Raw genomic sequence first — 16107 nt, forward strand, 5'->3', positions numbered from 1 at the left:
TTTATTAGTTGCTTCCACCAGAGGATGTGGAGGTCTGGAAAACGTGGCAGGGGAGGGAGAGGAGTGTCTGGCTTAGAAATTTCAGGAGATAGAGGTTCCTTATGGAGCTAGCTGATGGGTGAGGGCTCCCAGGGCCACTTCAAGGCTCACTATAAGGAATACGTGGGGAAGCCTGTGGCAGAAGAGGCTCTGTCCATGTGTGGCCTGGGTGGCCTCAGGGTCGTGAGCACCCGGGCTCTCCCAGCATCACAAAGTCCTGCTCCCAGGAGGCAGCGCTGTGGGCTGGTCCAGGAAGAGGGTGACAGTAAGGGTCCAGGCAGGGCTCTGAAAGGCTGGGAGCAACTCTGGCAACTCTGTTCACAGTAATCAGAGTGACAGATCACCAACAGGTCAGACAGGAAAGGCAAGACACTGTTGAAGGGCCAAGGCTGGTCTACAAAACTGGGAAGCCAGAAGGAAATGACTGTGGGGAACCAGAGGCGTGGTGCGCAGCCTAGGGGTGAGCCTGGGGGGCAGTTGGGGGCCAGGTGAGGGCAGGGCTGGGTGGGCTTGTTGGCTCAGATTTGAGTATCCAGTGTGCTAGGATTTGTACCCAGTTATGTGTATGTTATACAATTTAACCCCTAGCTCATCCCTGTGATGGAGGTAATATTGTCTCCATTTTACAAATGATACAATCTAAAGTAAAAAAAAAAAAAAAAATGCACTCCCCATTGTAAACAAATATGAACCTGAAACAGTCAGTCCTTGAAGATGAGTCCCCAGGGGCTAACTGGACCTAAATTTAAAATAGGGCCAAGTGGACATTGGCTGACTAGGGATTACACATGTACTCTGCCTTTCCCCAAAGACCAGACTCCTGTTTAATTCTGGAACTTTCAGATCTCACCTGAACCAACCAATCAGAGTTCACCTGAACCAACCAATCAGAGTTCACCTGAACCAACCAATCAGAACTTACCTTCCAGAGCTCAGCTGTATCATCCCTCAGAACTAAATAAGTCCGAATCCTCCATTTGCATAAACAGACCTGATTGGGAACCTGGGCTGGCAAGTTTGCTATAAAACCCTCCCTTATGTTCTCTGGAACACACCTTCACCTTTTGCATGGAAGCTGTGTTTCCCCAGTTTGCAAACTGTTCACTGGAATAAAGTCTCTTTCCTCCATATTCCATTTCAGAAAACTTTTGTTCACACTGCACAGCTAGCATGCTAGGTCTCATTCAGATCTAGCTGACTCCAGAGTTCCTATCTGGCTCACTTAACTACTTAGAGTTCTCCTTTCTCACACAATCAAGGAGGCTGGACAACATCAGGGTTTTCTGAATCCACCTTCATGATTTTTGTCATACTCACGTTTCATCTGTGCTATTATTTGTGTAAAAGTTTTCCTGAAGCAGTCTTACTTCTAATTAATTTATTTTTATTGTGGTAACGTATGTGTAACAAAAAGTCTACTGTTTGAACCACTTTTAAATATATAGGTAAGTGCCATTAAGTGCATTCACGTTGCTGTGAAACACTTTTGGTTTTAATGTCAATATACAGTATTTTAGAAAGGAAAACTTGATATCTTTATCACAAGTGGGAACTTTCCACAGAGGTAGCTATTGGAATTACTTTCCATAGAGGTAGCTATTGGAATGGACAGAACGAAGGCGGAAAGTTATTCATGAGCAGCCAGTTCCTGTTGCACTGAAGGCTCTAAGTAAGATGAGGCCTGTTCCCTTTCCACCCCCGCACCCCCATATTTTGTTTAAAAGGAGGATCCAAGTGTTTGAGAAGTGTCAAAGGTAGGCTCACAGGGTTGACACTTTATCCTTGACATGCTTAGAAGAACTGAAGAGGAGAGAAAGGGACATTTTCTCATGCCCAACTCCCCCTTCACCCCTTGCCCATCCCAGAGTCCCCTCTCTGCCCCCACGCTGTGGGGATGGCTGGATGTGAACCAGGTCCCTTCCCAGCAAGATTCCGTGACCTGTGACCCCAAACAAGGGGATCTGCCCTCTCTGACTTGGACCCATGACTAGAAGCAGCTTTTCGGACAAGTCCTTTAAGAACCCTTCCTGTTTTTTCCCCAAGAGATACCCTTTCTCTCTCTGAAAGCCATCACAGGGACTGGATTGCCCAAGTGCTTCTGGCCCAGATGTCTTGGATGGCAGCACACAGAGTACCTCATTACGACGTTTGCATGGGTCGCTGTGACGAGGCTACACTGTGATGAGCGAGGCTACTAGCTGCTCTGAGGGAGTAAACTTAGTGCAATTTGGATAAAAGGCAAATATTTAAAGCACCTTCTTAAAATGTGGGTCTCACAGTGCTGGACACAGAAACCCTATGCGGGATAGGCACAAGGGCTTCAGAGTGAGCCAGGTTTCAGTTTGAGGCTAGATGTGTCTGGTGACCCATTTTCCTGCAAGATAGAAGTAATGAAATGTGTGCATGTATGTCCTTCTTGGAAGCATGAAGGGACCAAAAAGAACATGGAAGAGTTGCTTTCTTAAGTTGGGCAGGGACCTTCTCTATCAACATTTTAAGGAAACATTTTCATTGCAGAAGTTGTGGAATGTTCCAGTAAAACAGGCTGTGATACCAGGAACGTGGGGGATAAGAATGAAAATTACTTTGGAAATCCTGGCAAAACATCACTGTGATGGAGTCAGTGGCTCTGTGCCTTCCTTCCTTCTCCTGGGCATGGTCTTCCCTCTTGTGGAGCCCTGCCGTGATGCCCACGGCACACCGGACATGCACTTCTCACCTGGGGCTTGATCTCATCTTTGTCCTTGTAGTAGAAAAGCTGATCCCCACGCAGCACAAACCAGCGCTGCTGCCAGTTCTTCATGATGCTCCTCTGCTTCTTCAGCCAGCCCGCCTTCAGCACGGGGCCCAGCCTGTGAGGGCAGGGTGTCCTCCCGGGGTTCCGGCTCTGCTCCCCCATCACCAGGCTTTTGGAGCGGGCTGAAAGCCAAGGACACACACAGTGAGCATGAAGGCAGCGTGCCTGCTATCAGTCCTACCCCCATCCTGGCGTCCCAGCTGCCTCGTGACTGAGGCATGGGAGCCAAGGCCAGCAGGATGTGAGCAGCTGGGCCTACTTCCCCTTGGCATTGAAGGGGCATGGGTTGGAGCATCTGTGCAGGAGCCTGTAGTGATCCCCCTGGGGTAGGGGTACAGCCCGCCCACCTGGTTAGTTTCTGCTCTGTCTCTGGGATCCCAGGTTCTTCATTCCTCCACGTTTGTTCATCTATGCATCCTCGTATCCATCCATGCATCCACCTGTTCATCCATGGATTCATCCATCCACCCATTCATTTGTTCAATGATTCGTTTATTCATTCAGCCATTGCTTATTGATTTCTTACTATGTGCACAAAGCCATTCCAGTTTTCCAGGGGACAAAGTAGTGAAATAAAAAACAGATAAACATCTGGATCCTCCTGGAGCTCACAGTCTAGCAGGGTTCCTGTTGCTCAGGTCCAGAAGGAGCTGGCCCCACCCAGATCTGGTTTCTGCTTAGCCCCTCTCTTCTGGAGGCATCCGAGCCCCCAAAGCCTTTGTATTTGTTCCCTGGGACCATCCCACAGTGGGGCTTCTGCTTCAGCTGTTTGCTGTGGCTTGTCGGTGGCTTCCTGGCAGGGCAGAGGGGCCAGCACTCCTACCCCAGAGCCTCTGAGTGCCCGTGAGCCCTGTAGGTCCTTCTTCTGGTTGATGGTGCTGAGCCACACCCCGCCAAGGTTGGTGCTGCCCTTCACAGGGATGACTGAATTCTTGTCCCCTCTGCCCCTATTCCTTCCCCTTCTGTCCCCACTCCTTCCCCTTCTGTCCCCCTCCTTCATTCTCCTCTGTCCCCAGGGAAGCTCCTCTCCTCTCTCTGGCCAGTATCAAGGCCATTGCCACAGTGATCACTAGGAGGGGCCATCTTGAACTCTGGAGAAATCATTCTGAGTTCAAATGTAATCACACCTGTAATTCTTAGACCATGGATCCTAACTTGTGATTGGAAAGCACAGTGCCTGTGACCTACAATTCTTGCACTGTATCTGTGATTCTGTGTGTGTGTTTGTAAGCTCTTCCCACTACACTAGTGACTGCAGTTCCCTAAGCCTGGCCTACTTCTGCCCACGCGGTCCCACTAGCCTGGACTTTTCTTCCATCCCTCTCCCATCCATACCCTGGCATTAGCCGCATGGTGAGCTCCTACATATCCTTCAAGAGCCAACTCAAAGGACACTTCCTCCATGGAGCCTTCCTTCTGAATCTCCTCCAAATAGTCACTCCCTCCCCTACCAGGACAGGTGGCCCATGGCTGGTGATTATCTGTGTGGTTGTCTTTCTGCCACTCTGGACTGAAAGGTGGGGACTGGAGGAGATGATGTCTTACCCAGTTCTACATGCGTGTCCTCATTACTGTGGAGGGCAGGGAATAGACGTAAGTCATGGTGGTCATATATCACTGGATACTTAGGGTCACCCTTATTGTTAGGTATTTTTTATATCTTAACATGACATTAAATATTACATAGCACTGGCTGGGCGCAGTGGCTCACGCCTGTAATCCCAGCACTTTGGGAGGCCAAGGCGGGCAGATCACGTGGTCAGGAGATTGATACCGTCTTGGCTAACACAGTGAAACCCTGTCTCTACTAAAAATACAAAAAATTGGCCGGGCATGGTTGCAGGTGCCTGTAGTCCCAGCTACTTGGGAGGCTGAGGCAGGAGAATGGCCTGAACCTGGGAGGCGGAGCTTGCAGTGAGCTGAGACTGCACCACTGCACTCCAGCCTGGGCAACAGAGCAAGACTCTGTCTCAAAAAAAAAAAATTTACATAGCACTCAGGCAGTGTCTGAGGACACATTATAGCTTGGTGTGTTGGGAGAAAAGCTGAGTGTGGAGAGAGAAGCTGAGGCAGGGCTTGGAACATGTCCAGGGTCCAGGGTCTAAAACCCCTGGTGGCCTTTGCAATGTGTCTAGACTTGCTGGCTCCTTGCTTCTAGCACTCCCATTATCTCAAGTAGCCATATGTTTCAAAGAAAATGCTAAACCATCACAGCTGTAGCACATTTGCTTGATACACTCTTCCTTTCAACCTCCACATCCTCACCACCTGTTTCTTTCTTTGATCACCAATAAATGGTGTGGGCTCCCAGAGCTCGGGCCTTCGCAGCCTCTGTACTAACGTTGGCCCCTCGTCCCACTTTCTCTCTTAAATTGTCTTTTCTCATTCCTTTGACTCCGCTGGACTTCATCGCTCCCACAGCCTGGTGTTGGGTCCGATCACCCCAATACTCGTGTTCACACCTTCACCTCAACTGTCATACGGCCTGCGGTATAATACTGAATCTATCACTTTTACACAGGCCCCTGCTCTGGAAGGGGTTGGCTCATGGACAGCAGCAGCATTCACAGGAGGCCTCATCTTCTCCCTCTGGGACCCAAGTAGCTGTGATAGATCTATGAGTACCACTAGCCACCCTGGTGTCAGACTGTCTAGGTCCTCACCTGCTCCACCTTGATTCCCTATTGCTTTCCTTCTGCTGCTGGAGAGGTTGAGGTTGAATGCTCTAGCCTTGCCTTGGCTGTGTTTTGGCCCAGAGAGGAAGTGAGTTGTTTGCATGCTTGCCCCTGCACACTGAAGCTGGATTGGTGATTCCTCAGGACAGTGGGTTTTTTCCAGAGACTAACGGGAAGGCAAATCAGGGAGCTGAGTGTGGATCACATGGCCCAGGACTTTCAAGGAAAACAGCCCCTTCTGAAGCCCAACAGTGCCCTGAAACTGGGCTTGAGCTTCACCTTATCTGTGTTTCAGAATGATCAGCACTTTTTTTCCCTCCTTTCTGTGGGGCTGGTCCCTACACTTGTTCATGTGGATTTAGAGTGTGCTTCCCTCCTTTATTTCTATGGCTGGTTATTATCCTTGCAAATGGGCACACCATACATTGCCTTTAGATTCTTACGTTGATGGGTATTGGCATTCTCCTCAATGTGAGTTATTTAATTAAAAAGATGTTGGGACCCAACTGAAGAAATACAGGCTTTGGACTAAGGCTTGAGTTTGCATCACCACCAGCTCTGTGAACTCTCTGTGCCTCAGTTTTCCAATCAGAAAACTGGGCCCATATGAGATAACAACACCTCACCCAGAAGGGCAAGCTGGCAGAGGGGAGACACCATAACTGCAGAGTGCTTAGACGTACAGGTGCCTAGTAATGGGTTACTATGGTGATGAGGATTAGGATAATGGAGATGGCGCAGTGGATGTCTCCATGCAGAATTTGTTTCCTAAAGCTGGGCTCCCAGCAGCGAGGTCACAGGGCAGAGAATGGACCGCTCTCTGGCCCCTGGCCCTTTAAATGCCACTACACACTGCCTTCTAGAGATGGCGTTTGGCTGTATTCCACCACACAATTATGCCAGTGTGCCACTTTCCCCATCACCACCAACATAAAATAGTATAATTTGAGCATTCCTACTCCATAATTTAGTAGGTATAAAATGGCACAAAGTTATTGTCTTAGCTGTTCTGATTTTGGGTGATTAATCAGCTGGAACATCTTTGCACGGGCCCAGAGCTACCAGGCCCCCTTTCCCTCTCCACAGGAGCCCCAGCCCTTCCTGCAAGTCTTCCTACAGCCTGGAATTTCCAGAACTTGTATTTCCAGACACCTGTAGCACCCTATCCTGCATCTGTGCTGCACAGCCCTGGCTGCTCTGCAACCTCAGCAGCCCTGTGTGGAGGACACAGACTTGGAAGAAACCACCCTGCCCAGATGAGGGTGAGGTGAGCCTCTGATGAGACAGGTGGGGTTGTGCCATAAGAGACCCAACATTATCAGAAGGGGCCTTTCTGCTCCAGGGCTGCCCCCTCCCCTTCTCCATCTCAAGCCAGTGAGGGGTTGAGCGAGGCTGGATTCAGCAGCACTCACCAGTCCCTTTCCAGGGCTGGGGCTGCCTCAGGCCCTGGGAGGTGGAGCTGACAAGGGTTTTCAGGACCCCTGGGCTTGAGTAGAGTCTGGCAGGGGACTGAGGAGGACAGGGAGAGGTGTGCCCCTTTGATTACTGAGTTTTCTTATCTGGGTCTCAACTTGCTCATCTCTAAAATTCCTTTAATGGGTTGAGAATCGCTGGTCAAATTAAGTCACCAGTGCCTGGGCTTTTGTTGTTTAATCACATGAGATTCCCACCATGAGACTCAAGAGATGTTGTTTCCCCTGGCGGGGAGGAGTCTCTGGAGCTGGTGGGTTGGCTCAGGCCTCCACTGTCTATTCTTGAATTCTCCTTTATCTCTTATCAGAATCTTCAAGGGCTATGGAGAACCTTTTGTCCTTCCACAGATGTTGGCAGAGCACTCTTTAGGGTCTTCAGTGGGGACTGAAGTCATGGAATGTTCTAGAGCTACATCCCTGATTCTGTCTCTTGTCTTCTATTACAACAGGGCCTGAAGCTGGCTCATTAAATGCACCTGCTCTTCCTTCCACATCCCCCATAGTATCCTGTGCAGGGCTGGTGCATATTAGGAGCTCAACAAAAACTTGGTGACTCATCAGCACAGTCCAACTCCTCTGAGCACTGCTGTACCCTCTGTCCCAGTGGTGGACAATGTCTGTGAGGTGCTCTCTGTCCAGGCATGCCTGCCTCAAGAAGGGTGAGCTCCCTGTGCACAGGACCATGGATGCTGAGCCTGGCTGAGAGCAGGATCTTGTGCAATCAATACGTGGCTGACTGAGGGACTGGCCTGTAGTCAGTGTGGCAAGACAAAGAAGGTGGGCACACTCTGTGCCCTGATGCCCAAGGCCCAGGCATCAGGCCTCCTGAGAGCTTCACGTAAGGAGGGAGCAGGTATGGGGGGCCATGTTCACCGGGGCAAGGTAGCCGGTAGGCAGGAAGCTCTGGGTGGTCTCTATTTCAGTAGATGCAGGCATCCCCGAGGGTCCCACCTGCCCCACCCTGGAGGATAGGAAAGGCTGGCTCCAGCCCCTCTGACAAGGAGGCACTTCCTGCAGATGCTGCTGAAGCTGCCAAACCAGCCTAAGATTTTCCCTAGCTGATCAATCACACACATATTAGGCTGATGGAGCTTCTTGAAAGGAAAATAATCATTGCTATGATTTATTAATAACTGCTGTTCCTGTCATCTGCACTTCATTTAATCAATTTATTTGGTCCTGTTAATATTTAAACCAGGCCTCAAGTCAAACAGCCCTGGCATTCTAAGTCTCCAGAACGGATCTGAGTTTCTGGAGGGGCCCCAGGAGCAGGCCCCACGCAAGCTCAGGACCAGAGAGGAGGAGGGTGCCCTTCGCCCTCCGCCCTTCCCAAAGGTGGCTCTTCCATGCACATGCAGGACCATCCGTTCACTCATCCATTTATTCCAAATCTATGGAGCTCCTCCAGGTACAGAGCCCAATTGACTTGGTGGTGTTCCCCGTGGAGTCCCCCACTCTGGCAGGGGAAGTAAATCACAACCACCACAGAGGGATGAAAGAACACAGGCCTTGTGGGGCAGGCAAAGGCTGTGGATGCTGACCCTGAGGTGCCGACCCTTCCGCTGTAAACCTCTGCTGAGGTCCCTCTACCCCGCGGAGGGAGCCCCCAGGCCAGGCCTCGAAGGATACTAGAGTGTGGGATGACCTCAGGGGAGGTGGGGCTCAGGCTTGGGAGGAAGAAGCTAGCCTGGCACTTGCAATCTCTTGGCTCACATGAGTGCATGTGCCGAGGGGCCGCTGTCACCTACTCTTGCTGACAGGCACATCTTGAGAGGATAGCCCACACACCTGCCTCTCCTTCCTCACCCCCCAGTCCCCACCAACTCCTTGCATTTGGAGATTTTGGCCTCTCCTGATATTGCTCTGACCAAATACAACCTGAATTGGATCTCAGGGTCTCATCCTCCGATGCCCTGTGGTGGCTCAGACACTGTTAATCACCTTCTGCTTCTGGAAGCTCTTCCTCCCCCTCTGCAGAGCCCAAATACCAGCGTTTTTGCCCAAGTTTCTTTCTGCCTCCCCAGCCTGCTTCTGGCCTCAACTTCCTCCATCCTCCCAAATCCTGCTGTTGCCCAGGGTCGTCCCAGCTGTCTCTATTTCATTATGAATCCCAGGGCATTATTTCTGCCTGGATCTTACTCAGGAGCTTCAGACTCATGTGTCAAATCATCTGCAGGACACTCCAGAGAAACGTCTCGTGGTTATCTGGGCCTATGTCCAAATTCAACATGTCTCTCCCCAACCCACTCCTCCTCCCCATTCTCATCCAGGGCTCCATGACCAACCAGACTTAACAGCTTGGACTTGTTCAGACAAATCTCTCCCCGTCAAGCCCTAGAGTCCCTTAGTTTCCAAATCTGAAGATTCTCTCTGTGCATTCTGCCTTCTTTTCATCTCCCTTTTACTGAACCGATTTGTATATAACCATCCCTTGCCTGGGCTACTTCCTGACTCTTAGCTCCTGCCTTCCACAAGATTCTCCAAAATAGATATGCAGCTACTAAGGGAGCTACACACAGATCTTCCTACACAGAGTTCTAAAAAATCTTACTCTTTTCACAGAAGTAGTTATGGTATTTATTATGCACAGAGGAAAATCCAGCCCCAGCCTGGCAATCGCCACCCTTCTGCAGCACAGGATTTTCCTGTGTGTAGCTCCCTCCACACTGCACCCCACAGGCATGTACAATCATTATGTGTCAATTATAAACAAAATTTTCAAAAGCAGGTAAACCACGCCAAGGGAAGAGAGTTAAGGTCGCAGTGTCACGGGTAGAGTGGTGAGGGTACACAAGGGCCACTTTACAGAGAAAGGGTAGGGGTGACAGGAGGGGGAGTACAGCAAAGGAGCCTGGAGAACTCTTTCAGGAATGTTCCCTGCAAGCAGGAGAGAAGGGGGGAGCGTGCTGGAGGGGAAGGTGGCATGGAGGGGCAGGGTGCCCCTTGCTAGAATGGGAGGGACCTGAGCCGGTTTAAGTGCATTTGGACTGGCAGAGGTGGAGGCTGTGGGTGAGGGTCAGGTGGGGTGATGTGTCAAGAGGGAGCTTCCTGCGAGGTGACAGGATGTGGAGCCTGAGCTCAGGTGGTAGAGGTTAGCATGAGATGGCAAGACACTCTCTTCTGTTGTGGCAGGGGGCAAGGAGGTGCCCTGTAGCAGGAATGAGGCCTTCCTCTGCTCTGAAGTGCCCCACCAGCTGAGGCCCTACCTGCTGGGATTAGAGAGTCTACCTGTTCCCCATAGCCCTCCTTGTGCTCATTCTGATTATATCCCGAACCCATGCCTCTATATTGCTGTGGCTCTGAGCTGCATCTGTGCCAGGGTGCCCATAAACCCTTGGGTGGCCTGGTCCAGACTGTGCAGGTTGCGCTGAGCCCCGCCATCTGGCCTGTGAGGGAGGACATGGGCTGCACGCCTTCCCAGTCACTGAGGATGGTAGACTTGGCGCTTGCTGCCTGACTCTGGCCTGGCCGTCCTGGGGATGCTGGAGGTGGTCATGGGGGTATTGCTTCCTCTTGGGGTGAGATGAGAGAAAGAAGAAACTCAGCGCATGGGCAGGGTAGGGCTGGGGTGGGTGGGCAGTGGGAGGGATGGACGTGCACAAGAGCCTGTGATGGCCAGAGCTAGGGCCAGGTGGGTGACCTGAATAATTTCACTTATTTCTCAGAGCAGCCCTGATTTCTCAGATGTTCGAATTGAGGCTCAGAGGAGAGAAGAGCTTCCTCAAGGTCACACAACATTGCTCTTATGTGGCAGAGCCAGGATTCAAACCCTGGCTGGTCTTGCTCACTACGGACCCTACAGTTCTGAGACTGCCAATGGAGCCTAAGCAGCCCTTCAGTGCTTCAGCTCAGAGCCTCCAGAGAGGAGGAGTGCCAGGCTAAGAGGGAGGGTGCCTGCGAGCCCGCAGACTCGAAAAGAAATGAAGCCTGAGATGAAAAAACGTTAACACAAACCCAAGAGGTCAAAACCCTGGGTGTAGGCAAATGGAATTCAAGTACCCAAAGGTTCATTCATCATTAGAGGAGAGCAGAAGGGCTGTTCAACGCAAAGTCACCCCAAGGTGCCGGGCCAGCAGAGGAGGCACCGTTTCACGCCATTTTCTCATCCAGGAGGGATCCTTCATTTCTCAGAATTGAACAAATTAAAGAAGTGAATATACAATAGAAGGGAGAGGAAATACAAATAACTACTAGCATGTATGGGTATGGTGAACTTCAGCAGTGAGAGGGGAAATGCAGACTACAGCCGTAATAAGATACCGCACTGTGTACCATTTAGATAGGTACTTTTTTTTTTTAAGTTTGGCAACATCACATGTTGGTGAGGCTGTGAGTAATCCTAAGTCACATATAGAGAGTAATTGGGCTGTATTCATTAAAATTAAAAACGTGCATCCTGGGCAACATGGCGAAACCTCATATCTACAAAAAATACAAAAATTTGCTGGGCGTGGTGGTGTGCCCCTATGGTCCCAGCTATTCAGGGGGCTGAGGTGGGAGGATTCCTTGAGCCTGGGAGGCAGAGGTTGCAGTGAGTTGAGATTGCATCACTGCACTCCAGCTTGCACAATAGAGCAAGACCCTGTCTAAAAAAAAACCCCAAAACAACAACAACAACAACAAAACACGCATACTCTGCAATCTAACAATTGTGCTGCTCACCTCTGTCCTGCAGAGAGAACTACAAATGCATGGGTAGTCACAATCAAGCATGCCCATTGATATCTAAAAATGCAAAAACCTGAGTCCCCATTAGTAAGAAAATGGACAAACTGTGCTATATTCACATTAGAAAAGACTTGAAAAGAATGAGATCAAAATATACCGGCTAACATGGTCAGCTTCTCTTTTTATCCAGCACCTCACTGTCTTCAATCCTTGTCTCCAATTCCTGCCCTGTTCTCTCTCTCTCTCTCTTTTAGACCAGAGTCTCACTACTACGTTGCCTAGGCTAGACTCGAACTCCTGGGCTCAAGCAATCCTCAGTCTCCCAAGCAGTGGGGCTACGGGTACCTGCCACCGCACCTGGCTTCTGTTCTCTGTTGAGCACACTCCAGTCAGGCTTCCCCAACATCTGTCCCACCAGAACTGCTCTTACCACGTTGGCAATGACTCTCACATTGTTCAACCCAAGCGTCCAGTCAGTCCTCCCATTCTTTGGCCCTTTGGCTGCACTTGATTGTGAGGCTGATCCCTCTCTGTCCCAGGACCACTTTGTACCCCTGGGTTCCAAGATTATACTCCCCCGCTTCTCCCCTCCCTCACCGGCTGTCACTCTCATCTCCCCGTCTTCCTGACCTCTCAGTGCTGAGTGTGCAGGGCTAGTCCTTGGCCCCCATGTCTGTCTATATCTCTGCCTCATGGGTTTGGACACCATCTGTGCACAGAAGGCCCTCATGTGGCTCAACTCTGGCCTTGACCCTGCCAATGCTGCATGTCCAAAGCAGAACTCCTGGTCTTTCTCTGCCCCAGAACCCACTCCTCCCATGGTCCCCCCATCTCAGCCAGTGGATACCCCATCCTCAGACCTTCCCTGCTCCTAGCTGCTTTGTTTCTCACCCGAGTTACTGCTGCAGCCTCTTCTAAACAAGGCAGCCAGCAAGAGTTCTTAAGGTGGGACTTAGATCATGTTGCGCCCTATGAAAACCCTGCAGGCTCCTGAGCTCTCTCAGAGCAACAGTCAGATCTGACGCTATGGCCTATGAGGGTTCTGGGGACCGGCCACATGGCGTCTCGGCCTCCTCTGTCCTGTCCTGTCCTGGCCGCACTGTCTCCTGCTGTTCCTGCAGACATGTGCCCAGCACCTGGCTCTACACCTGCCATATGCCCTCTGCTCGCTGGGCCCTCCCGGATGCCCTAGGGTTCCTCTCTCAGCCCCTTCACTCTTTACTGAAACATCACTTTTTCAACGACGCCTCTCTTACCACTCTTTAGAAGCTGTTTCCCCCACCGCTCCATTTCTCCTTCCTGCTTTACCTCAACATTTACTTCAATTATATTATAAAAGTGGAAGAAAGTAAGTTGCAGAACAATATACAAAATATAAAACTAGAGTAGTCTCCCCTTATCCAAGGGGGGGATATGTTCTTAGATCCCCAGTGGATGTTCCCAGACCCCCTAGAGATGCCTGAAACTGCAGGTAGTACTGAACCCTGTATACAGTTTTTCCTATACATACATATCTATGACAAAGTTTAATTACTAAATTGGCACCACACTTTTTGCTCTGGAGCCATTATTAAGTAAAGTAAGGGTTACTGGAAGACAAACACTGTGATACAGTGATAGTGCATCTGATAGCTGAGAAGGTTACTAAGTGACAACAGGCAGGTAGCTTAGACAGTGTGAAGATGCTGGACAAAGAGAGGATTCATGTGCTGGGCAAAAAAGAGTGGGACAGTGGGAGAGTCCACCACGCTACTCGGAACAGCATACAATTGAAAACTTATGAATTGTTTATTTCTGGACTGTGGGTGTCCATGTGTAACTGAAACTGCAAACACGATACTGTGGATATGGGGGAACCACTTTAAAAGGAAAGGAAAACAAAATCCTAAACAAAAGACATTGCAATGTATTCTCAGCGGGTGCTCGTGTTCATACACACTTAAGCCTGGAAGGAACATATCTCACCTAGAACGGTGATAGTGTTCCTAAAGGGAAGCCTGGAGCTGTTATACTGTACATTTCATGAAGGAAATGAATTTTTTTATTATATAAATTACAATTAAAAGTTTTAAATGAAAGAGCTCTTTTGGCGTGGAGCTGGATCCCCTTACAGGAGATCTAAAATAGCAATTAAAGGATCATTATTTGATATGTGCTTATGAGTATTTATCTGAGACAAGCATCACACTAGGCTCTGGACCACAACAAGCAAGAAGGACAGAGCCTCTGCCTGCATGGAGCTCCCAAGCTAGTGGGAGAGACTAACACCGATCAGCTCAAAACGAACAGGCCAGGATGCTGGTGGAAGCCTGGACCAAGCCTATCTATGGTCCTCCCATGGGACCACTGTCAGGGAACTGTGAGTGACCACACTGGTCCCTCTCTGCAGGTGAGCTGCTTGGGTGAGCCTGGGACTCCAGGCTGCCTCCTCCACCCCGTCTCTCTCTTGCCAATTGGGGGCTCAGTGAGGATGTGTGGATCACTCATGGGCCCAGCCCTGCACTGACCAAGAGCACCTGGCAGCTGCCAAAGCTCAGACATTGCTCTCTGAGATCATACGAATCATGATGGAGCTCTGCCCAAATTCTCCTGGATCCCTTTTCCTGTGTCTATTCCCCTCCCCACCCCCAACTGTACTGTCCTTCCAACGGTCTTCCCAGGGGTGGGTGGTGGTTTCTCAGGATTGCTGGCAGGTTTTGGAAGACTGGCCTTGGGCTACTGGAGCCTGTTTTGCCCAAGTACTGGGAAGACTGGGAGTGCCTAGGAGTTTATATCATCCACCCCTCACCCAACTTACGAGCTTAAAAACCCCTAACCAACCTTATTTCTAGCTAGGTACAGGGGTGTACTTCACTCTTCAGTTGGGGGCACGGGCTGAGACCTCCATTTCCTGTTACAGCTGAAAGGGTAACAGGGCCTTGCTCATGTCCTGCTTTCGGATCCCCCTCCCCCACCCCCCAGCTGTGTCCCCTGAGGGTCTCGTTAATAGATTACTGCAGGTGAATCCTTATCTCAGGGTCTGCTTTGGTTTGGAGATCCCCACTGAACATATTTGATTGTTTTCAGGACCTTTTGAATAGACTGTGGCAGCCTTTGAATAGACTTGTGCCTTTGGGCAGCTGCTGGGCTCTCAGCTCTGGAGATGCTCCCTGGGGTGAGGCGCCCTGCCGTGGAACAGAGATGTTTCCTATCTGCAGCTAAGTGAGTGCAGCCCCTAGAGCATGGAGAAGTGGCTGCAGGACAGAAGAGCTAAAACACAATTGATTTATAAAAGTCAATGAGATTTTAAAGCCTGGCTGGGAAAAGAGCAAGATGGATCTCAGAGCTGAATTGATTTAAAGGGTAAGTATTGAGGCCAAAAGATTGATTGAGGAGAGAGAGATGAGGTATTGGAAGAGGCACTCTGGAGGGGCCGGGAAGAGATGGTTTCATAAAGTTAATGCAATTTGCCGCCAAGGGCAAAGGGGACCTCCTTCAGGGTCCCACACTGTCCTGGGAATTCTGCACAAGCATCAGATGATGCTAATGGTTCTTGAGTGCCCATACTTTTAAAAACTTGTTTATATATATGTGTATAATTTTGTTTATTTTTTTTTTGAGATAGGGTCTTGCTGTGTCACCCAGGCTGGAGTGCGGTGACATGATCATAGCTCACTGCAGGCTCAAACTCCTAGGTTCAGATGATTCTCCCACCTCAGCCTTCTGAGTAGCAGAGATTACAGGTGTGTATGACTATGCCTGGCTATTTTTTTTTTTTTGTAAATATGGGGTCTTGCTATGTTGCCCAGGCTGGTCTCAAACTCCTGGCCTCAAGTAATCCTCCTGCCTCGGCTTCCCAAAGTGCTGAAATTACAGGCATGAGCTAGTACACCCAGCTTAATTTGTGACTTGCATTCTTCCTGGCTCTAATTGGCCACCTGTTTGTTCCTAGGTCTCCATCTAAGGGGTCTAGAGAATGAGCCAGGCCCTCCTAATGAGCCTCACCTCGGCATGAAGAACTAAAGCCAATCAGATGCACAGCCTATCTATTCCTGCCCCCAGGAGTGAAAAATATTAATTTTTAAATCGTGATTAGGTAGATTAGAGAGTTTGGATTTTTTTCATAGTGAATAATGATTTAAAAATCAATATAAAAGATTTCATTCTTGAAAGTTATTTTAATCAGTGCTTCCTGGGTCTGCCTCCTGGCTTAGCTGAGGCTGGTATTCAGCAAGGGCGGTGGGAAACAGGGAGACACCCGAAGTGTTTGCTGTTTGCTTCCATGCAGGTTGCAGCCCTAGATTCAAGCGGATCTGGCATTCATTTATCCATTCTTGAGATTATGGGGCCTCCTGTACTGTGAGAGCCACTGCATATGGAGACACAAGACACACACTTGCCCTGGCAGAGCTAATGGGGGACAGATGCCCCAACACCAGATGTTTCTGTCACCTATAAAGGGAGAGGGGAGCGTGAA

General features: G+C 49.9%; 1 protein-coding gene across 11 annotated transcripts in view; it reads right to left on the bottom strand.

Moving 5' to 3' along the window:
• ARHGAP22 (Rho GTPase activating protein 22) overlaps positions 1-16107 on the bottom strand; it is a 209160-nt gene that overhangs the window by 133360 nt on the left and 59693 nt on the right. For 10 of the 11 annotated variants that reach the window (XM_032141987.2, XM_032142012.2, XM_032141992.2 and 7 more), the window contains one exon: positions 2759-2958. In XM_032141987.2, coding sequence (XP_031997878.1) covers positions 2759-2958 — 200 coding nt within the window. Of the gene's footprint in view, positions 1-1792; positions 1840-2758; positions 2959-16107 lie in introns of those variants that run through there. The other variant, XM_032142031.2, reaches the window with a different exon arrangement.

This window comes from Hylobates moloch, unplaced genomic scaffold (assembly GCF_009828535.3).
Source record: "Hylobates moloch isolate HMO894 unplaced genomic scaffold, HMol_V3 SCAFFOLD_3, whole genome shotgun sequence".
Taxonomy (NCBI): domain Eukaryota; kingdom Metazoa; phylum Chordata; class Mammalia; order Primates; family Hylobatidae; genus Hylobates; species Hylobates moloch.